The 23,408-nt window shown below is 54.0% G+C and overlaps 1 protein-coding gene across 1 annotated transcript in view; it reads right to left on the reverse strand.

The window, feature by feature from the left end:
* The window catches only part of RASAL3 (RAS protein activator like 3), a 41,342-nt gene extending 27,127 nt beyond the window's left edge, over window positions 1-14,215 (reverse strand). The window contains exons 1-6 of the mRNA XM_015405381.1: window positions 14,108-14,215; window positions 10,763-11,156; window positions 5,227-5,351; window positions 4,325-4,412; window positions 1,689-1,798; window positions 552-643 (exon numbers count right to left, since the gene is read on the reverse strand). Of these exons, the coding sequence (XP_015260867.1) occupies window positions 552-643; window positions 1,689-1,798; window positions 4,325-4,412; window positions 5,227-5,351; window positions 10,763-11,156; window positions 14,108-14,113 (815 nt within the window). The 5' untranslated portion in view covers window positions 14,114-14,215. The remainder of the gene's footprint in view (window positions 1-551; window positions 644-1,688; window positions 1,799-4,324; window positions 4,413-5,226; window positions 5,352-10,762; window positions 11,157-14,107) is intronic.
* Window positions 14,216-23,408: the final 9,193 nt, after the last annotated feature.

Here is a 23,408-nt window from a genome sequence, read left to right on the forward strand (position 1 = left end):
GGGGGAGTGGGGGTCCGGGGCTTTCTGCTGGGGCCATCTCTGTCCAGGGAGTGGGGGAGGCATCTAGGCAGTTGGGTCTGAGTAGCCAAGGCAGAGACCGAGTGTCTGCCTGCCGGGCAAAAAACCCCAAACATTGAGGTGCAGAAGGGGATTCCGACTCCCACCCGCGGAGCTCCTGGGGCCGGGACACCCCAGAGCTCCTGCTGAGAGCGCCCCACAGCCCCCCCCCACTCACACAGCAGAGAGCCCTTCCTATGGCCTCCCTCCCCTTTTGCTGCCTCTTGCGCACGAGGAGGCCCGGACGAGGTCAGGAAGGGATACCCCGATCTGGTGTGTCCGGCTTGGCTGCTTCTACGTGTGGCTGGCGGGTGGCGTCCTTCACGGGCCACCCCATGACCTGTCAGTGTGAACGGTGCTGAGGTGGGCTCTCATCCCCACGAGGAAGCCTGCCCCCCACTCGCCTTGTGGCCGACCTCCATGGCCTCAACCCACGCCGTCCTGCCCATCGGAGCCTCAGTCCCCGGGGGGTGGGGTGGGGGGCCCCTGCCTACCTGTGACCATTGGCAGCAAGTCCAGCGGCGGAGGAGTCCGTCTTGGCCGGCAGCCGCTCTTTCCGGTCCCTGAGGCGCCTCCGCAGCAGGCCCTGGAACCCGCGGGGTGGGTGAGGAGGGGAGGGAGGGCCATGAGGGTCTCGAGCCCACCGCCTTGAGGCAGCCCCCCCCCCCCGGCTGTTTCCGGCCACTGCGTGTGACACTTTTGGGGGGCTGGGCTGGGCTGGAGGGGCCTCCGGCCTGGCCCAACACTGGCTCCTTCCTTGTGGTCTTGCGGTCTTATACCCCGAATGAAACTCTGTTGCTCTTAGGGTGCCCCACTCTGGCCTCAGACTTCGTTCTGCTGCTTCACACCGTGAGTGGCCCCCGCCTGAATCTGTCTTGAGGGGGTGTTACAATAACCCAACCCCAAGGCCACAGAAGCACCTGGCCAGTGAAAGAACGGAGCTACTCCGCAGAGTTTTGGGTGCCGTTGGAGTCTGGGGGAGGGGAGGGGAATGTGGTCTTACACGGGATACTTTAAAGTGATTTTTTAAAATATCCATTGATATTGGTTGTCCTTCATCATGGGCTGTTGCTTGTGTTGGTCCCTGCCGTGCCCAGAGAAAGGTAGGTCCATACCTCTTTTAGCCAGAAAGACCAAGGAGGAGGTGGTGTGGGGGGGGGGGGAGGGGGGGGGGGGGGAGGGAGGAGGGAGGAACCCGCAGACCCAGCACAGACAACGGCCTCGCTGCCGGCCTGCCCGCTTGCCAAGCGACAGCACTTGCCAGCTCTTCTACAAGCGAGGGCGGATCTCGGGGCACGCCCAGACCTTTAACTGCGGCCCAACAACGCCAGATGAACCCGCTCTCACAGTGGCAGATCCAGTCCCTCAAAGGGATCAGATCTCTTCCTCAGCGTCCCCTTGGCCCTCTCCTCAACGTCTTGTCCCTCGTGGGAAACGGCTGGGCTGGGGGGCTGGGCTACCCAGTCCAAATCCTGGGCCTCGCTGGGAACTTGGGGTATCACAGAGACACGGGGTCTCCCCTCCCCCCTCCCCCCTCCCCCCTTAACGATGCCCCCCTCTCCACCACCACCCCCCTCCTTAAGCAGAAGCCTGGGCCCCCGTCCCCGAGGGGGTGGGGTGGGCGGGCCTACCTTCACACTGCTGAGCTGCAGCCCAGAGGAAGCCTCTTGCGGGGCCCTTCTTTCGGGCACCTGCGAGTCCAGGAAGCCCCTCCTCCCACCAGCTCCATCAGGGGGCACTTCTGTCGGAAGAAAAGCGAACTAAGTGGGAGGCGCACAAAATGCCCTCGCTCTCGCGCGCGGTGGAAAGGGGAAAGACCAGCCAAAGTGGAGTGAGGATACCGCGGAGCTGCACAGCCCAGCGTCGCTTTCATATTTTCAGCAATGTGGCTTCCTTCCAGCAGAGAAGCCCCCTCTCCTCATGGCTGGCTCACAGCTCTGCTCTTCCAGCTACTGTTTGAGAGGCGGCGGCTGCTGCTGCGGCTGCGGCTGCAACCAAGGTGGACTCGGAGGCTTGTCTGTGACCAGAATGAATCAGTGTTCAGACGTATGCCTCCCCCCCCCCCCCCATAGCCACCAGCACTGCGAACTAGGAAGTCGTCCATAAACCACAATGTGTTAAGCCAGCATGTTTTAAAATCCTGGTTTGCAAAGATGAAGCAAACTACAGAAACCAGAGAGCTGATGATGGCGTGTTCTTTTAGAAATCAACAGAGCTCATGTGCATGCATGCACGCATGTGCACGCACACATACACTTTTCAGAAGTCACAGGTTTTCTGGCCTTTCCTTTTGCTCAGAGCCACCAATCCCTCCCAAATGATTGCAATCATAGAATCATAGAGTGGGAAGGGACCTCCAGGTTCATCTAATCCAACCCCCTGCACAATGCAGGAAAATCACAAATACCTCCCCCCTCCACACACACCCAGTGACCCTTGTTCCATGCCCAGAAGATGACAAAAACTCTCCAGGATCCCCTGGGGCCAAACTGGCCTGGAGAAAAATCGTTTCCTGAACCCAAAGTGACAATCTATTTCCCAGCACTCCCATCAGATTATCCAGCCTGAACAAATTGGGTTTTCTAAAGGTGATTCTACTGTAAACTATTGTTTTCTTTTATCCTTTTTGGCCTATAAATATATGAATTCTAGCACCAAAAAGCTGTATGCGGCCTTCATTGATCTGAAAGGTGCATTCGACTTGATACCCAGACGATTACTATGGAGGAAACTTGAATTTATGGACATCGACCCAAGACTGCTATTTCTGATTTTAAAAACTTCGTTCTTCTACCTCTTGCCAAGTCAAATATTCAGAACTCGGGAACCTAAACTCCAAATACCAACTTCTAAAGGTGTGAAACAAGGGTGCGTTTTAGCTTCTCACCTTTTAAATTTATTTCTAAACAACTTAGCATTATCATTAGGGTCCATCGATGGCCACCGCCCTAAATTAGAGTCTTATGCGGTTCCTCTCTTGCTTTATGCTGACGACACCACAATTCTCTCTTGTTCTAGGGCTGGTCTTTTACAATACTTACAAGCTTTTCATAAATACTGTCAAGACAATTCTTTAGTCATTAATTATTCAGACTTCAAAACACCAGTCTTCTCTAAAGGCTGGGACCTGGCTCGGTGGTCTATAGCAGAGGCTGCCACCCTACGATATCACTATTATTTCCTACTCCTCTTATTGCCACCCAGAGACTCTCAGCTGGACTTCCATGCTCAGGTTCACGTATTTCCTCACGAGTAGATACCTCCTTTATGTATCATGCAAGTCCTCCGCCCTTCCTTATTTGACTGTCCCTTTTAAACAAGTTGTGCCCCTCAATCCTAATACTCCAGTTGTGAGTGTCACCCCACCAAGTTTCCGTCATGCCTACTAGGTCATCGTCCCCTTCCTGTGTGTACGACTTCCAGTTCCTCCTGCTTGTTCCCCGTACTTTCTCCCCTGCCTACTGCTCCTCATCCCTCCTGGGGTCCCCAAGGAACGGCGAGGGAGGGAGGGAGGGAGGGAGAAGGGTGTCCCCTTCTGCTGTCCGTGTTCCTCCCACCTGAAGACGACAACTTTCTCACTGGAGTGCCTGAAGTGTGTCAAGGCAAGATCTGCAACCTTCAAAGGGGCAGCAGGAGCGGCACAACTGGAGTCTGGCTCTGCAGCAGCAGCAGAAGCTTCAGTGGAAAGGTTCCCACGACAACTGTAGGAGTGGCTCCAGCCACAGCTCTTGTCCGTCTAAGCAGGGGGCACGTCAGAAAGCGGCTGGATGGGAGCCCAGAGTCACACTCCCCAGGCCCTACCTTGTGACATCACTAGACCCCGCCCCATGACATCACTCCAGCAGCACCTAAAAGACATTTCCCAGGTTGGAAGCCTTTGTGAATCGGAGCTCACTTCACCAGATACTGCGCCCTGGAAAAGTTTGTTGATCTTTAAGGCGCTGCTGGTCTTGAATGTCGATCTACATGCAGTTATGCAGGGCTCTTTCTGTAGCAGGGGACTCCTTTGCATATTAGGCGACCCCCCCCCCCCCAATGTAGCCAGTCCTCCAAGTAGCCCCTGTAAGAAGAGCTCTGTCAACTCTTGGAGGATTGGTTACATTGTGGGGGGGGGGTGTTGCCTAATATGCAAAGGGGTTCCTGCTACAACAAGAGCCCTGCAGGTGTGCACCAGTGGGCACGCATTCCAGATGCTGGAGCCACACTGGTGGAACCATTCTGGTGTCGTGTGAGTTGTGTGTGCGTGCAGCAGGCTCTCAATACTCACCGTAGTTCACCTGGCCATACAGAACTGGGTACACAGTACTCGTCTCTGAAAGAGAACTGCTGGTTCTTTTCCGGCTCTGGAGCAGACTCTGAAACACCAAACAGAACATCAAGGGCAGGGTGGTGGGTCCCCTTGGAGGAGAAAGGGAGGCTATCAACGAGGCAGGTCAATAAGGGAGTAAACCTGCCCTCTACTACTCTGCAGACTGCCGTAGCCGTAGCTCTGATATCAATAACCTTTTCTTGCTGAAAAGAGCAAGATTCCAGGAGCACCTTAAAGACTTAACAATATTTTTGACAGGGTAGGAGCTTCATTGAGTCACCGGCCACTTGTAAGCCGTGACTAACGAAAGCTCATCCCCTGCCACAAATGTTGCTGGTGTCTAAGGGGCTACTGGACTCTTTTCTACTGGCACAGACAGAGCAACATGGCTTTACCCATCTTGATATTTTCTTGCTGAAAATCCAGGCACTTTTCCCAACTGTCCACAAACTCTGTTTTAGGTTACTTTCATCTTGCACAGTTAGTTGAACCAGTTACAGAAAAGGTTAGATTAATTGCTTTTTAATAGAGGCTATCTTGCTTGACCAAATGTATCTCATATGCACATGTAAATTAGTTTATTCAGCACTTACGTTGCTTATCTCTTATTTAGTTATGTACCAATTAGTTTAGATTACATGACATAATTATAGACTCAGGTGGGGTCGGCCGTGTTGGTCTGAAGCAACAGAACAAAGTTTGAGTCCAGTCTGGGCACCTTTGAGACCAACTTAATTCTGGGTATGCGCTTCCGTGTGCATTATGATGGACAAGATTGAGAGATAAGAACTGATATTTCCCTATAAATATGCAAGCCACGCCACAAGCAGGGAATGCTTCCACCACGGAAGTGGACCCACCTCCTCATCTCTGCCCATGAGCACTAACTGTCGGTCCAGCAGGGACACATTGGCCACATCCCAGAGAGGAGCATCAGGAGCGGTGACCAGAGCTGATGGTGTCAGCTGGGCAGCAGAATCCCCCCCTAATGGAAGAAAGACGGAGAGAAATACAGCATTATGGTGGACAGCTGACAAAACAATCGAAACCTATCTGGTTCATGGGGACACGATACAAAAGAATGTGGGGAACACCTTCCTCCCCTCCCTCAATAACCCTCACCTATCCATGTGCCTTCCGCCTCCACGTGCCGGTGCGCTGGCCCAAACAGCCCCCACACCCCGGTCCCTGCTCCTGCTCTTGTTTCTGTTCAGGTGGGGTCGCCCCGTGTCAGTCTGAAGCAGCTGAACAAAGTCCGAGTCCAGCTGGGCACCTTGAAGACCAACCGAGTTTAATTCGTGTGTGCGCACACTTCTTGTTCCTGTGATCAGTGTTCAGACATGACAGGTGCCCAGGAAACAGGAAACAGCGACGGGGACTGAATCAGGGACCGCTGTGAAGCCAGCGGCTGCGGGAGCGAGGTGCGCTACGTTTCACTGGCAACTTGCCCGTTCAGTCAGAATGGACAAGATCCTTGCAACAGAGACCGAGGCCACGGAGACCGGTTCCTGTGCATCGTGATGGAGTTAGATCTATCGGTGCCTCCTCTGAGCGAAGTCAGTACATGGGCAGCCCCTCTTTGTTGCGTCCTGTGGCCTGGGGGCTGTGCCAGACTGGTGAGAGTGGACTGGACTCAGTTTTACTCATGAGTTTGTCTCAGAGCCTTCGTTAGATCTGCCGTGAACCATGCAGAGAGCGGTGAGAGCAGTGCAGAGTTAACAGGTTCAGCTGGGGGGGGGAAGGCGGAGGGGGCTGGAGAACCCGGAGGCTCACAGTAGCTGCTAGTCAAGTATGCAGAGGGAGAGACTGAGGGAAAGGAGGGGGTGGCTGCCGTTCCCCTCCTGCCCCTGGGGTGGATCGTGCCCGCACTTGTGGGGCTCTCTAGGTGTGGATAGAAGAAGGGAGGGGCTGGCAGAGCCAGCGGTAGCTGTTGACACCCATGGATGCAACAACCGGGTACTCCTGGTGCCGGGCAATCAGTGCCAACGTCACAGCAGAACTTGTCTCTCTGACTGACGCCTCTACCGGCATTCTGACATACAAATCACCCCGGAAGAAGCTCGGAAAGACAGTCCTCCCCTCTTTCGGTGTGGCCCGCGTCTCTCCATTCCCATCCCTGGAGTGTCGCTTGACAACTGTTGCCAATTTAAGAGCCCTAAACAAAACTTGCATTATATATATTTGCACAGAGAGACTGTGAACGTTTAGGTAGGGCCGTGGAATGGAAACTGAGGCCTTACACACTGGAACCTTCTTCTCCAATCCAAAAATAAATTAGGAATATAAAGCATTTGCAGATTCGTTTACTCAACTGCTATGTTTTGTTGGCATGCTTTCCCCTGCATCACAGAGTTTGAATTTTACCAGAATGTGGACATTTCTCTCTTGCAAGGAATAAAGTAGAGGCGGGAAATGTGAGGTAGTTTCATACTACTTGGGGGTGGGCTGCATCTCCTATTCATGGTGACTTTATTTATTATTTATTTATTTATTCAAATGTATAGCCCTCCCTCCCCGCGAGCAGGCTCAGGGCGGCTCACAAATAGGGCACATATGCCAGTAGTTAAAACAGTAAAAACAAGATAAAACCAACATTTACAACAGCATAAAGTGCTCTAGATGTTACAAAAGATCTTCAATCACAAGATGGTATCCTGGGGACGGTAGTCTCAATTCTGTGGCCTCCTGGGAAGGTTAGTCTCAGTTCAGTGGTATGGGTTCCACGCGGTATTATAAATAACTTGTCACAGGGCCATCGCATGCCACGATGTTGCCTAACCCAGTTAGTGGTGGTGGTGCAGCAACGATGGTGCGGTTATGGTGATGCAGTAGTGGTGGTGGTGGTAGTGGCGGCTCCTACTCAAAAGCCTGGCGGAAGAGCTCTGTCTTACAGGCCCTGCGGAACTGCACAAGGTCTGTTACTTCATGAGATCAAGAGAAGGAGACGAATGCCCAGTCTCAGTCTCTGAGCGCTTTCTTTTTTAAATTACTCTTTGCAAGTCACTTTGCTGCAACATGCTTAGCAAAAGAACATGTACCTCTGGCCGCCAAGGCTCCCTCTAAGCTGTGGAGCCTTGTGAGCAAAAATTCTACTTTGTGAGCTACTGACATTAAAGTGGTGAGCAAGCAATTTGGCTACTGCATAAATCCCTTCCTGAGCTGAGACAAAGATGTGTGAGCCGGAGGCTAAAAAACCCTGTGAGCTAGCTCACACTAACTCAGCTTAGAGGGAACACTGCTGGCCACGTGTAGACTATCTTTCTCACAACAGTCATCGGAGCCTTTGTTCTCCACTGCCCCAGCAGCTGCGATTGGGGCTAACGGAGCGAAGGAGAGGCTCTGTCATCCTGTGTGGGGCTAAAGAACTGAGGGGGAGGGAGTCCAGGGCCTACGTCAGCCGTAGGGCACAGGTGGGCACCTAAAAGCAAATGCTGTTCAAACTAATGCTATGTGACTGTAAGCATCCCAGGGCTTTGCAGTTTTGTGGCCTCTCACCACACGGATCTTTTGGTGCCCTCCCCGTAAGGCTGCTGGCTGCCTTGGTGGGTGCTCTGCATGGAGCCCGCAGCCCACCAGGCCTCCTGTGCCGGCTCCCACCATTCCACAACAGGCTGCTTGCCGGGTTTCAAGCACAGCGGGACTGGGCCACGGCGAGTGGTTCTGTCCTCTGCGGGGCTGGTCTAAATTGGCGGGCCAGGACAGAGCCAGAGAGTGTGGTGAAAGAATGGGAATGGTCTCGTTCTGAACTGCTGGTCGTATCCCCTCCAGGAAGGGCCTTGCATCAGTGGCTCTCAGGTGGCGGGTTGGGGCCCAAACGCCACAGAAGAGTTGTGAGGCCGGGAGGGAAGGAGGGAAAACCGAGTGAGTGAGAGGAGAGGGTGCTGTGGTGTCTCCCATGTGAGGCTCACTGACCTAAAAGTGTTCTGATGTGTTCTACGGTAACTGTGAGGCTTTGACTATGCTCTGTGGAGAGCTGCCCTTTAAGACAGGGGTGCCAAACACGTGGCCCCTGGGGGCTGGATGAGGCCCCTGGAGGGCTTCCATCAGGCTCACAGTGGAACTGGCCCATCTCCTGCTTCCGGTTCTGCTGCTGCTGCTGCATCGTAGCTTGCTTTGCCAGACTCTCTTAATCACTCAGCCATTGCATGTTTTCCCCTGGGTCCTAGACTCAGAACTCTGAGTATGAGATTCCTGTGGTGAATGTCGATAAATCAAAAGTAGGTTTTGCAGCTTACAGAACTAATGTTTCAAGCATGTTTTTATTTTAAGTAAAAAAAACCCTTTGTGTTTGGGTCCTTTATAAAGTTTATATCTCCACTACTTGGCGTCACATTTTATGACACGCATGGCCCAGGGGCCCAACAAGGTCTCATTTGTGTCAGATCCGGCCCTCCTAACAAATGAGTTCGACGCCCCTGCTTTAAGACAACCCAAGAACTTTTTCTGGTGCAAAACAGGGCTGCCATAAATTGGCTGTGCCTTGACGGCATTTCCCACCCCACCCTGCAGAGGGCGCAGCTGTTTCATGGGGCCGCCGCCTGGCTGTGTTGCGTCTATGCTGGATTTTTAAAAAACAAAAACCAAAAACCCAGAGAGTGAATCAGGGTTGGTTTTAGCGGTCTTTGTTAACTGCCTTGGGTCCTTCGCAGGAGACAAGTGGGTTAAAGAGGTCTTCAGTACATAAGATAAATAAAAAACGTAATTGAAGGAAAGTCTTCTGTGCCTCCCTTTGCTCCAAAAGGAACGGACTTAGGGAAGGGCTGCCCCTGGAACATCTCTCCGTCTGGGAAAGAGCATCTCGACATCGCCAGGGCCGGCCCGAGGCGTTTTTGTGCCCTAGACGAAGCCAGCTTGTGACAGCCAGCCCCCCCCAACCGATGCCAACCTCCCGGTGGGGCCTGAAGACCTCCCAGAAACATGCCTGGGAGGGGGAGGTGCCGGGCGCCACAAGCTAGCCTTGCCCCTGTGCCCGGGTCGGCTTCCCACTGGCCCAGCCCAGAGAGCAGAGCCCCAGCCCGAGCAGTCCCCGGCGCATCTGCGGTCAGTGCCCACTTCTGTCCGCTCGGCGCCCATCGGACCGCCTCAGGAAGTTCCACCTGGCCCGCAAGCCAGACTGGGTGGGTGGCCAGGCAGGCAGCAGACTTACAGTGGTGCAACCCAGAGGCGGACAGCCCCTCCGGCCTTCGCCCTCCGCAGCAGAACTCGCCTGGCTCCACGGCGGGGCTCGCCAGCACACTCCTCCTCCTCCTCGCTTGGGCCCGTTGGCAGGTTGGCCTTCTGCTGGGGTATCATGCCGGGGCCGGGTGCACCTGCGCCCCATCCAGGGCCCCCCTCAGCTCTGCCGCGCATGTGCGCTCCATCAATTCCCAGCACTACATTCATTCAGTGCCATCCGATGGCTGGACACAGTGTAAAGCCAAGGTGGGCTGGGAAAGGCAGAGAGGGTGCCCAGGCGCCCACCTCCCCTGGCTGCCTCTGCTGCAGCAGAAACCCAAGGGGTGAGGGAGAGGCTCGCAGTAACCACCCCAGGCCAGCCATGACCCCCAATCTTCTGGGATGGAGAACCAGGAAGCCCCCTCCCCGGCTCAGAAGGAGCAGCCGCGGACCCTGCTCTGATGCCCAGACAAGCAACCTCTTCTAGCGAGGGATTTCAGGCAGGACTCCCAGGAAGTCCACGGCCACTTCCACGGGGGAGAGGGCTGCCCACGTGTAACTCTCCCTGATGTGGGCAGGCCCTTCCTGGGTGTCCCATCCAAGGCCCCCCTCAGCTCTGCCATGCACGTGCGCCCCATCCAGGCCCCCTTCCCAGAACAAAAGCAGAATTGGATGCAGGGCATTTGGCGGGGCCGGGTGCAGTTTGGCACCCTAGGGCGCCATACTGCACCCGCACCCGCCAAAAGCCCTGCATCTCCCAGATCAGGTGGCCACCACTGCCGCCTCTTTCTCCCCAAGTCAAGCTAGCTCAGCACTTGCCGGACTCGGGGAGAAAGAGGCGGCGACGGTGGTCAGGGAGATACAGGGCTTTTGGTGGGGGGTGGCAGGGGGGGGCGGGTCCAGTTTGGCGCCCTAAGGTCCAGCCCGCACTCTAGGCAAATGCCTAGTTTGCCTAGTGGGTGAGCCGGCCCTGGACATCTCTCCACCAGAAGAGTTAGTCCCTTACTTTAATGAGAGAAAGGGGAACGGCGGATGCTGAATTCCACAGCTGATGACTTTTGCATCTGTGAGGTTGCTGATGTATGGAAGACACAAAGCTCTGCTTTAATAACGTTGTCAAAAACCCATCCTTTCACCACGGGGAAGAGGCAGTATTTTGAAGTCCACTTGGGCCCTGGACCATCTCTTATCCAGTCCCAACGAAATGCCACGACCCACCCCCTGGGGGCAGCACTGCCTCACCTGTGCTTGCTTCCTTCGTTTCCTTGTCTGGTTGGGGCGCAGCTTCCTGCTTCTTCCAGTGGGACATGGAGCGCAAATACTTCCGCAGACTCAGCTTGCCGCCTCCTTCCTGGGCCTTGGGCATCTTGGCGGGGCTAGAGAAAGCCCTCTGGAAGACAGACCTCTTGGAGGCAGCTCGGCTGTCCGGGGAGGGTGCCCCGCGGGGGCTTTCCCGCTCGCTCTCCGTCTGGCTTTGCACCCGCCTCCACCTCTGCGGCTTGCCTCTGTGCCCCGAGGCTGGGCTCGGGGCAAACTCTGGCTCCTTCTCCCCATCTTGGGGGACCCTCAGCCACCTGTAGGAGCTCAGCACGGACGGCGCGTCTGTCCCCTGCCTCGATGTGTCAGAGGCCTCCATCTGCCAGGGAAGAGGAGACAGGAAAGATGACAGACAAGGAACAGCCCCCGAGTCCGGTGTCCGTTGATGCACTTCCCTCGTGTCCCGCCTTCCTTCCTCCCCAGTGGGGGCCCAGAGCCGCTGACACGATGGCCCCCGCTCAGCTCTACCCTCACGACCCCCTGTGGTTTCCCAAGGTGGCGTCGGCGTCGCCCCCCCCCCATCGGTTCCCCAAGGCAGAGTACGGCGTCCACACCCGGGTCTCCCAAATATTAGTGTGACTCTCTTGAACACCGCGAAAAGCCAGAACTGCCGTTGGCTTCTTGCCTCTGGCTCTTACTGCGTTTCCTGAGAGTCACAGGGGTGCCTGCAGAAGCAGAACTGGGAGCTCTCCCCCCCGGGGCACCACCGGCCTCCCTGCCAGAGCATCCCTTCACAGCCCGAGGGGCACCTTGTGCTGCCAGGGACTGGCGGGCATTTCCTGTGAAGAACGAGCCCTTGCCACTGGCTCTGCGGGACCGGTAACTGTGGGGCTTACTGCCTGAGCCACCAGCTCTGGTCTGACCCACAGTCCTTGTCCTGCCCCCCTGCCGTGATCACGGCCCCTCGCCAGGCCGTGAGGAGAAGGGAAGCACATGCCACGCCTACCACGGAGGGGAGGTCTCTGCCGCCACCATCTCGTTTCCTGCCCTCCTCTCTGCTGTGGGGAGCGCTTCCTGCCAGGTGGCCCCCACCCCCACATCCTCTCGAGGCTTTTGCAAGAGGGTCAGTCATGCAGAGCACTTTGTCTGGGGCCAGAATGGGGGGGGGGGCCAAGTCAGAACACCTGCTGCCTCCAGTCTGCTAAGCAAAATGCTTTAGGACATCTTTGTCCAGGATTTTGTGATGGATGCACTGGGGTGGCCCTGTCCAGTCAGAACATAAGAACACAAGAGAGAAGCCAGTGTTGGATCAGGCCAATGGCCCATCTAGTCCAGCACTCTGTGTCACACAGCAGCCAAAAATACCAGAAGCCATCAGGAGGTCCAGCAGTGGGGCCAGGACTCCAGAAGGGCTCCCACTGTTGCCTCTCACCCCAAGCACCAAGAACACAGAGCATCTCTTGCCCCATAAGAACATAAGAGAAGCCAGTGTTGGATCAGGCCAATGGCCCATCCAGTCCAGCACTCTTGTCACACAGCGGCCAAAAATACCAGGTGCCATCAGGAGGTCCGGCAGTGGGGCCAGGACACTAGAAGCCCTCCCACTGTTGCCCCCCCCAAAGCACCAAGAATACAGAGCATCCCTTGCCCCAGACCGAGAGTTCCTCTCTATACCTTGTGGCTAAGAGCCACTGATGGACCCCTGCTCTTAACATAAGAACATAAGAGAAGCCAATGTTGGATCAGGCCAAATGGCCTATCCAGTCCAACACTCTGTGTCACACAGTAGCCAAAAACACCAGGTGCCATCAGGAGGCCCAGCAGTGGGGCCAGGACACTAGAAGCCCTCCCACTGTTGCCCCCCCCAAAGCACCAAGAATACAGAGCATCCCTTGCCCCAGACCGAGAGTTCCTCTCTATACCTTGTGGCTAAGAGCCACTGATGGACCCCTGCTCTTAACATAAGAACATAAGAGAAGCCAATGTTGGATCAGGCCAAATGGCCTATCCAGTCCAACACTCTGTGTCACACAGTAGCCAAAAACACCAGGTGCCATCAGGAGGCCCAGCAGTGGGGCCAGGACACTAGAAGCCCTCCCACTGTTGCCCCCCCCAAGCACCAAGACTACAGAGCATCACTTGCTCCCCAGACTGAGAGTTCCTAATCTATACCTTGTGGCTAAGAGCCCCTGAGGGACCTCTGCTCCAGATGTTCCCTCTTGAAGCCGTCCATGCTTGTAGTCACCACCACCTCCTGTGGCAGTGGATTCCATCTGTTCATCACTCTTTGGGTGAAGGAGGACTTCTTTTTATTTGTTCTAACCCGACCGCTCAGCAATTTCATGGAGTGCCCGCGAGTAATGGGAGAGCACCAAGTAGTGGGTGGAAAGGAGTGCGAAGCAGCACATTTGTTTATTTTCATCTCTATCTCGCCTTTCTCAGTGGGACTCAAGGCGGATTATAAGTACCACAGAGCTATTTATCAAACAATAAGCCAGTTACAACTACGACAACATTTGAACCTGACAGCAAAGATTCCTAGTAAAACACAGCTATTCACTCCATCAGGAAGCATCTGAGTTTAACAGCAGAGTTTCCTGACAATCTTACAGCTTTGTGATAGATTCCCCCCCCCCCGCCCCTTAAAAACAAAGAGGTCTGTCTGCCCCTCCAGCGGCCCACCCAAGCCCCCAGCCAGGAGGAAAATTTGCTCCCAAGAGGACAGAGAGAAAGGTGGGCTCTGCACACGAAGCAAATACGTCTGTAAGTAAATTGGCTGGGGGGGGGGAACAGTCCTCCAAAGGCATTACTTTCCTGGCAGAATACTTGGGGTATTGCCAGCCTGCCACTGATAATTTAACAAGCCGACATTTGGGTCTCAACCGTTTCTGCCAGAGAAAATCTCCTCCCCAAAATATCTCACCAGATGTGTCCGTGGTTTATTAATTTAGCACATTTTAACCCCACCCATCATCCCAGGAGCCCAGGCCGGTCTGCATTGGCCCCAGGTCCTCCATTTTGTCTGCTCAAGAACCCGGCTGGCCTCTGGTCACACAGGGACCTTCATCGGGCAAAGTGGGGATCAGGAGCGCTTGGCCTCCCAGGACGGAGCACGCCGTGACCGAGGAGCAAAGGGTGGCTTCTTTCCGGAGCTCCCAATGAGACGAGGGTGGGAGTGGACAGGAATGGGGCTCACATCAGAGGGGCCCCCCCTTCCCACAACCCCCTTGCAGCCCTGCCCTTCCTCACAGTCCTCTCTGTCTCAGCTCTGCCGGAGTTCCAACAGCAAAGAGGGGCAGGGGTGCTTTCCCCTGGACCTCCTTAGCATACCTTCATCTCCCTTCCACAGGGCCCCAAGGAGACCAGCCGCTCACCGCTGTGGGGCAGGGACCGATCCGCTTGGCTCCCTGCTGTGCTGATCGGAGGGCCCTTCCTGTCTTCACCACCTCTCTGTCTGCCTGTCTGGTTTCCTTTCCTGCTTGCCCTGCACTCTGCAAGTTTCACATGTGATCTGCAGCAAGATGGTAATCTCTCACCTCGCCCTGCCTGAGCAGCAGCACTGAGGCTGCTCCTTGCAGAGTGGGTGGCAAAGCCAGGCAGCAGCCGCTGGATCTGGAGGGAGGCGCCCAGATTGCATCCTTCGCATCAGGCCACAGACCTAGAGGAGGGTGGGGCTGATCTTGCCCCCTGTGCCATCTCCCAGTACCCTCATGCCAGACAATCAAGGCGGGACCTTTGGGAACAGCTCCCAAAACAGATGCTTTACAAGCAGTCTTCCCTCTAGGCTGAGTTGCTGTGAGCTAGCTCACAGTTTTTTAGCCTCTGGCTGACACGTTATTGCCTTGGCTCAGGAAGGAGGGCCCCAGAGCAAACTCATTTATGCAGTAGCCAAATCACTCACTCACAGCTTTAATGCCACTAGCTCACAAAGTAGGATTTTTGCTCACAAGACTCCATAGCTTAGAGGGAGCATTGCTTACAAGTATTGCTCTCCATCCTGGCCTCACTGATGGACCTCCTGATGGCCCCTGGTATTTTTGGCCACTGTGTGACACAGAGTATTGGACTGGATGGGCCATGGCCTGATCCAACACTGGCTTCTCTTAGGTTCTTATAAGAGGGAATTGGATGAACATATGGAGCAGAGGTCCCTCAGTGGCTCTTAGCCACAAGGTATAGATAGGAACTCTCGGTCTGGGGCAAGGGATGCTCTGTATTCTTGGTGCTTGGGGGGGCAACAGTGGGAGGGCTCCTAGTGTCCTCCTGGCCCCCCTGCTGGACCTCCTGATGGCCCCTGGTATTTCTGGCCACCGTGTGACACAGAGTGTTGGACTGGATGTGCCACTGGCCTGATCCAGCATTGGCTTCTCTTATGTTCTTATAAGAGGGAATTGGATCAATATCTGGAGCAGACGTCCATCAGGGGCTCTTAGCCACAAGGTATAGGTAGGAACTCTCAGTCTGGGGCAAGGGATGCTCTGTATTCTTGGTGCTTGGGGGGGCAACAGTGGGAGGGCTCCTAGTGTCCTCCTGGCCCCCCTGCTGGACCTCCTGATGGCCCCTGGTATTTTTGGCCCCTGTGTGACACAGAGTGTTGGACTGGATGGGCCTTTGGCCTGATCCAACATTGGCTTCTCTTACATTCTCTTATGTTCTTATGTATTCTTGGGGAGGGGGGGGGGACAGTGGGAGGGCTCCTAGTGTCCTGGCCCCCCTGCTGGCCCTCCTGAGGGCCCCTGTGGGCCACTGGCCTGATCCAGCATTGGCTTCTCTTATGTTCTTATAGGAACTCTCAGTCTGCGGCAAGGGATGCTCTGTATTCTTGGTGCTTGGGGGGAGGGGGAACAGTGGGAGGGCTTCTGGTGTCCTGGCCCCACTGCTGGACCTCCTGAGGGCACTTGGTATTTCTGGCCCCTGTGTGACCCAGAGTGTTGGACTGGATGGGCCACTGGCCTGATCCAGCATTGGCTTCTCTTATGTTCTTATAGGAACTCTCAGTCTGCGGCAAGGGATGCTCTGTATTCTTGGTGCTTGGGGGGAGGGGGAACAGTGGGAGGGCTTCTGGTGTCCTCCTGGCCCCACTGCTGGACCTCCTGGTGCCCCCTGTTCTTATGTTATCCCACCCCAGCTCTCTTCTGACTGGCTGCTGTGGCGTCTCCATAGGACACACAGGCCTCGGGCAGACTGGCCCGCCATCACGTGAGCCTTGCCCTCAGTGTCCTCTGGAAATCTGTCCCTCCCCCCATTGCCCTGAGCGCACAACTAACACCTGTATTGTGAAGTGGCCCTTGGAGCTGCCACACAAAGTTCTCTGCACACCCAAGGCAAACAATTCCATACTTAAAACGAGAGGTGCTGGAACTCAAGCATGTCTGTGTCTGCTCGTGGGCACTTTCCTGCTTTTAAGAAGAAGTCCTTGCTAGAGGCATGAGCCCTGGGCATGCACCTGACGGGCTCCCCCCCCCCGGGGCTCTTAGCCTGGGGGGGGGCTTCTCACTGAGACTGGATGATCCACCGGTGGGGAGACTGACTTGCTTCGTACCTGGAAGTCAGGAATGGTATTGGCCTGCCAATTAGCCACAGCAGCTCTGTATGCCTCCTATCCGCCTCCCCGTTCCCCTCTGCCTCAGCCTGTGGGGTGCTCTTGGGGCTACTTGGGGCTGGCCACATATCAGGTCCTGTGTGTGTCTGGATCTTTGGGGTACTGGCTTGTGACTGGGGTAGGATGTTTGTCAAAGCCACTATTTCAGTGCTGGATACAGTGATTGGAGGCAGCGGGCCTTCAAAAGACGGCCAGTGAGACACCTTGGTCCACATTCTTCAACGAATCTCTGTCCCATCTCAGGAGATGTGGTTTCAAGGCCTGCTGTTTCCTCTTGATGTTGTGTAGTCCCAGATCCCCAAGGAATAAAACTGTGCTCCTGTCTAGATTCTTTGGGGAAAATAAGACTAATTGGGGCCAAGGCTCCCTCTAAGTTGCGGAGTCTTGTGGGCAAAAATCCTACTTTGTGAGCTCCTAGCATTAAAGTTGTGAGCGAGCGATTTGGCTGTGGCATAAATTAGTTTGCTCTTCTGGAGCCATCCTTCCTGAGCTAAGACAAAAAATGTGTGAGCCGGAGGCTAAAAGAACTGTGAGCTAGCTCACACTAACTCCGCTTAGAGGGAACAGTGATCCGGGCTACGTGACCAGCACCTGGCTGGGTGGGAAAGAAGAGGTGCCTTTGTCTCAGTCCCCGCTCCACCCGGCTGTGGGGTCCTTCATCATCAGTCCTGAACGGGAGTGCCCATGAAAGGTCTGACTGGGTAAGCGATGCACTCTTGGGTCCCCTGGGCCTCGCATCCAGTGTTTGCAAGCTGGGCTTTGAACAGGGGAGTTGAGTCTGGGAGTTCAGCAGCGGAGGCCGATGGGGAGCCAGAGAGAACCACTCTAGTCTTGAGTTTCCTGAAGAATGACAGAAAAGCTTCACATCAGCAAGGGTGGTATACCACAGTATCCTTCCTGTTATAGAAATCCACATAAATTCAGGTAAACAACCCATTTCAACCCTGAAACATCTTTAAATAACCAAGCCGGTTATGAAGACAGAGAGCCAGGATATGGGGGGGGGGGGGGGGGGGGGGGGAGGGAGAGCTATCCAGTGTTCCGCAGGGATTTTGCCACGTGGATGATTATCTGCCCCGCCAGACAGAAATGCGTGTGCTTGCTGCAGGAGCACTTGGCTCCCGGGGAGCAGGTTCCTTCGCTTGAGGCAAAGGTGGTCGACCTGGAGGAGCTGAGTGGGAGACGGGGGTTGGTGGACGCGCCCTTCAGGGACCAGCTGGGACAGTCCTGCCCCTTCATCAGCCGTGAACCAGGTAGAGCTCACTAAAGGTCTGGCTCCGGAAGCAAGGCCACAGGTCCCCTGGGGCTTGCATCCAGTGAGAGCCAGAGAACTGGGTTTGATTCCCCACTCCTTCTCCACACGAAGGAGAACAGGAGGAGGAGGAGGAGATTGGATTTCTACTCCGTCCTTCACTACCCGAAGGAGTCTCAGAGCGGCTTACAATCTCCTTTTCCTTCCCCTCCCCACAGCAGACACCCTGGGAGGTAGGTGGAGTTGAGAGAGCTCCGACAGAAACTGCTCTGACGGAACCACGGCTTGCTCAAGGTCATCCAGCAGTTGCAAGCGGAGGAGTGGGGAATCAAACCTGGTTCTCCCAGACTAGAGTCCATGCCCTTAACCACTACACCAAACTTGGGTCAGTCACAAGTTCTCTCAGAACTGTTCTCTCAAGGGCAGTTCTCAAGAGAGCTCTCTCAGCCCCACCCACCTCACAGGGTGTCTGTTGTGGGGAGGGGAAGGGGAAGGAGATTGTGAGCCGTTCTGAGACTCCTTCACGTAGGAAAGGGCAGGGGATAAAATGAACTCTTCTTCTTCTTCTTCTTCTTCTTCTTCTTCTTCTTCTTCTTCCTGTGCTGACAGCTGTTGTCAGGCTGATACAATCCCTTAAGTGGGACCCCTTCGTTGGATGACAGACCAATATAAACTTGTTCCAAGAATCAGGGGTCATTTCATAGAAAAAGACGTGCAGGAGCTCATTAGCATAACTTATTTGCATATGCCACACCTCCTGACATCACCGGAAGTGTGTCAGAAGGCAGCACCCACCAGGCTCCACTGGACTGTTTTAGATTGCTAGCTATGGGGGGGGGGGGGGACGTGCAGATCTGTCCTCGCGGAGGAGGGAGAGCTTCTACCTGAATAAAACTTCTTTTTTTCTTAAAGTCGTCTTAAAGGTGCCACTGGACTGTTTTGAACCGGGGGGCTGGGGGGAGCTCTGCACCTTACCCGGCTGCTTCTTGCTCTGCCTGAGGGCTGCTGGGAGCAGGGGGTGGGGCTTGTTGCATGTGCCCGCCCCCTGGGCCCTTTACTGTCGGAGCTCCGCTCCTCTGCGCTCCTGCGGGAAATGACCCCTGCCAAGGATAGCACTCTGGGGCTGGGGGGGAGGGGGAGTGACCATTTTGTAGAGGGTGATATGATTTTTAGGAATATGGAGAGCGGGATCTGTGACAGGCACTTTGACTGCACGGTGACTTGTCAGCCTGGCTGCGAAGGTTGCAGACGTCACACACTGCCGACACAGGTTGATAGATCATGCTGAGGAGTCAGTGATCATGGTGCATGTTGGCACTGGTGATACGGAGAAATATAGTTGTGTGCTGGGGTGTACCAAAAAAATGGTATTTTGGGGGTTGGGGTAAATAGAACCTGGAAAATATTGGCATTTCCTGATATTCCTGAATCCCAATATAAGTATGATATTGGGATTCAGGAAAGAACTGGGATTGCCAAATTTATTCGGCTGCATTATACTGTATGGGGACCGTCCCCATAGGGTATAATGGAGAAGGGGGTGGGTGAACTCGTGCTGCTTCCGAGTTAACTTGTTTGCGGCTTGGCTTTGCTAAAGTAATTTAAAGTGAACTTTCCCTTTAAATTACATCTGCAAAGCCAACCTGTGCGAGAGAAACCCAGAAGTGGCATGAGTTCACCCACATTCTGGGTGAACTTATGCCATTTCAATGCCCCCCCTAAGCTGTGGAGTCTTGTGAGCAAAAATTCTACTTTGTGAGCTACTGGCACTAAAGTTGTGAGTGAGGGATTTGGCTCCTGAATAAATTATCCTGCTCTGGAACCATCCTTCCTGAGCTCAGACAAAAATCTGTGAGCTAGCTCACACTAGCTCAGCTTAGAAGGAACACTGGGTTCACTCCTGTGCAGCTTGGCTTTGCAAAAGTAATTTGAAGGTACAATGCAAAATGTAATCATCTTGAAGGACTGGCAGGCAATTCCTCAAAGGGCCAGTTGGTGGCAGCAATACTAAAGGACCAAGGGAAAAACCTTCCGGCAAATCAGGAGAACATTCGTGTAGCCAGGCAGAGACTTTTGGGCAGCTGCTGGTGCCTAAATGCTTCAGAGGGCTGCACAGAATTGCACGTGTGGGTCAGCAAGGCTCTTTCACCACAGGTATGCCCAGAAAGTTTAAAATGTTCACCACAATTCCTGCATGTCTTGTGGCAGATTTGTGTTCATTGATTCTCACACTGGGACCAATACAATTGTCTGATGTAGATAGAATCATAGAATCGTAGAGTGGGAAGGGGCCACACAGACCCTCTAGTCCAACCCTCTGCGCCCAGTGCAGGACCAGCCTAGAGCATCTCTGACAAATATTCGTCCAGCCTCTTCTTGAAAGCTGTCAGTGAAGGGGAGCTCACCACCTCCCTCGGCAACTGATTCCACCTCTGAACCACTCTGTGACCATGAAAAAGTTCTTCCTAATATCCAGCCGATATCTTTCTGCATGTAACTTAAAGCCCTTGCTTCGGGTCCTCTCCTCTGCCGCCAATGGGAGTGGCTCCCTGCCCTCCTCCAAATGACGGCCCTTCGAATATTTAAAGAGCGCCCTCCTGTCCCCCCCTCAGTCTCCTCTTCTCCAGACTAAACATTCCCAAGTAGTCCCTCGGCCTTTCCTCGCAGGGCTCAGTCTCCAGACCCCCGATCGTCCTTGTCGCTCTCTTCTGCACCCTCTCGATTGTGCCCACACCCTTTCTGAAGTGAGGCCTCCAGAACTGCACACAGGAGGACTCCAGGCGTGGCCTGACCAAGGCAGTCTACAGTGGGGCTAGGACCTCCTGCCATTTCAATGCCATGGCCCTTTTAATACAACCCAAGACCAAATTTGCCTTTTTTGCCACCGCATCACACTGGCCGCTCATATTCAGTCTACAGTCCACTCCTACTCCAAGATCTCTTTTGCATACACTCCTCCTCTCCAGGAATGTATCCCCCATCCAGTATTTGTGCTTGATATTTTTGTGGCCCAGATGTAATGCTGTCTGCATTTATCTGGCAGAAGGGTACTGCTGGCACATGGTGGCATGTATTAAATTGGACAACGGATGAGTGGATGAGTGCAAGAAGGTATGTAGCCGACCCGACACGGCTCTGGCAGCCGCTGCCACCGCAGGACGAGGGTCCTGAACTGTGTGGCTCTGAGTCAGCTGCAGCAGCAACCATTTGGGGGCTGCTGTGGCAGTCGTCCTGTGGCTGCCCCAGAATTCCCAAGGAGCCCTCAGGCTCAAAAGAGTTCGGGGACCCCTCCCTAGAGCTTCCGCCATTCTCTTCCCTGCTCTTTGTGACCTCCAGCCTGAAGAAGAGTTCTGGAGAACGCAGAAGTGTGCACACTTTTATGTGACCTGTGGCTGGTCCTAATAAAAGAACTGTCTGCCACAGGAGATGGAGCCAATCAAATTCCCAGCAGCCAATTAGAAACCTTGCTGGGAGAAATCTTCACCTGGCCCCACCCACTTTCTAAAGACACTTGGCGGGCGCCAGGAAAGAGCCAGTTTGGTGTCATGATTAAGTGCGCGGACTCTAATCTGGGAGAGCCGGGTTTGATTCCCCACTCCTCCTCCACTGGCACCTGGCTGGATGACCTGGGGCAAGCCGTAGTTCTGATAATGAACTGTTCTTGAAAAAGAGCCGTTTCTGTCAGAGCTCTCTCACCTCCTCCTCCTCCTCCTCCTCTTCTTCTTCTTCTTCTTCTTCTTCTTCTTCTTCTTCTTCTTCTTCTTCTTCTTCTTCTTCTTCGGTGTGACAGCCCCCAAGGGCACCACACTGAGGACCCCTGCTTTAGGAGACATTGTGAACTCTTGGTGTCATCGGCCTTGTGCTACAGATGCTAGATGCAGGGCTGGTGCTACCATCCAGGGGCACCCAGCTTTTTTATGAGTGAGAGGCTATGAAATGGTTGCATTCAAAGGAAAGTAGACAAATCCATGGAGGACTCGGAGAGGCCTATCATTTGGCACTAGCCGAAATGAGAAAAGGGGAACTTCCACAATAAACGTCTGAATGCCAGCACTAGGAGAAAGGGAAGGCTTTGGCCTCTGTGCTCTCTTCGCTGGTCCTCCAGGAGACCAGGTTGGCCACTGGGTGAAACAGTGCACTGCAGCTTGGAGGAACAAGGAGCGTGATTGTCTGGATGAACGGCCGTTGTTGCAGCTCAAGAATGTGGACAAGTTGCTTACAGACGTCGCCCCCACAAGAGAACAGGCTTCGAGAGGGACAAAGAGCAAAAGGATGCGCAGAGTGACAGGGCTTCTGACAGACTGGAAACAGGCTAAATCCTATCAATCGGTATAAAATGCATTCAGGCCCCGGCACAAATGGTGATCGTTCCAGGCGGGTGGCCCCCTTAGTCTGCAGGAGCAGACCAGAATGCAAGTCCAGCAGCGCCTTGAAAGGCTGACAGAATTCTCCAGGGTGTGAGGGTTAGGGCTAGACACAGAGAAGCCCACCACCCCCTGGGAAACATCGCTGGCCTTGAAGGTGCTCCTGGACCAAAACCTACACAGTGCTTGCTGCTTATAAGGGAATCGATGAGCCAGGAATGTGGACCCTAACCCAGCAGGACCATATGGGCTGTGTCGTGGCCCCTGAACGTGGGGGGGGGCCCTTGAAATGATTACGGGTGTCTTCTGGGGGCAAAAAGGTTTCTTGCCTCGTGACCTCTGCATCCTTTAGCGTAAGAGACATTTAATGATCTCACATAATTGCTCTCCTTATTTTAAAACCATCTATATAGAATTAATGGTTAGCGGTATCATATTCTTTCAATTAGGCTGTGCCAAAGACAAGTACGTTTTCATTAAGGTCGTGATGAAGGCAAAGATTCTTTTTGTAGAAAAAGCCCAGCAGGAACTCATTAGCATAATAGGCCACACCCAACAGCAGAAATTCATTTGCTTATTAGGACACACCCATGAGAGCACAGCTCATTAGCATATTAGGCCACACGCCCCATGTTTGCAGAAGTGTGGTCATCCAGACACACCCACCTTTTGCTTCTTATGCTGTTTACCTTGTTTGTTGTCAAAATCCAGGGCCTTTTTTTTGTAGCAGGAACTCCTTTGCATGTTAGGCCACACACCCCTAATGTAGCCAATCCGAATGAGTTCCTGCTGTTGGGTGTGGCCTATTATGCTAATGAGTTCCTGCTGGGTGTGGCCAACTCGGGAGCCAGCCGGAACTCCGTTCCTGTGTGTTCCTGCCCAAAAATAGCCCTGCTCTTACAGTATTTACTTGTGTACTATATTCACAATGAACCTGACATGGGAGATTAATGATCTGGTAGAGGAAAGCTAACGAGCCAACCAAGGCTTCTTGGGCGCACAACTGGACCCCAGTCAGGCCTGACAAGGGTCATGCAGCAGCATTTGCAGTGGCAATGGAGCACCCACATAGCAGTTTTCCCCACTTGTTTCTTGCCTCTGTCCCCATGGCCAGTGTGCAGTAGCAGGGATTGGGCGATTGATACATTTAATAAAATAATACCAATACTACTACTAATAATAATAATAATAATAATAACCCCACACACACACACACACAGAAGATAATATTTTTAAATTAAAAAATCAGGGATTTATTATTACAGTCTATTTTTCCAGCTTTCATTGAAAAAACCCAAGTCTTTGTTTGGCAACCCTCTTTGTTTTGTGGAGTTATAACAATGGCCACCCCGGCCATGGCCCTACAAGGACCTGCATCCCCCCCTTCTTCCCGTATTTGCAAATCCAGGAATG

Source organism: Gekko japonicus, unplaced genomic scaffold, assembly GCF_001447785.1.
Source record: "Gekko japonicus isolate JY-2015 unplaced genomic scaffold, Gekko_japonicus_V1.1 scaffold1211, whole genome shotgun sequence".
In the NCBI taxonomy this organism is placed as follows: Eukaryota; Metazoa; Chordata; class Lepidosauria; order Squamata; family Gekkonidae; genus Gekko; species Gekko japonicus.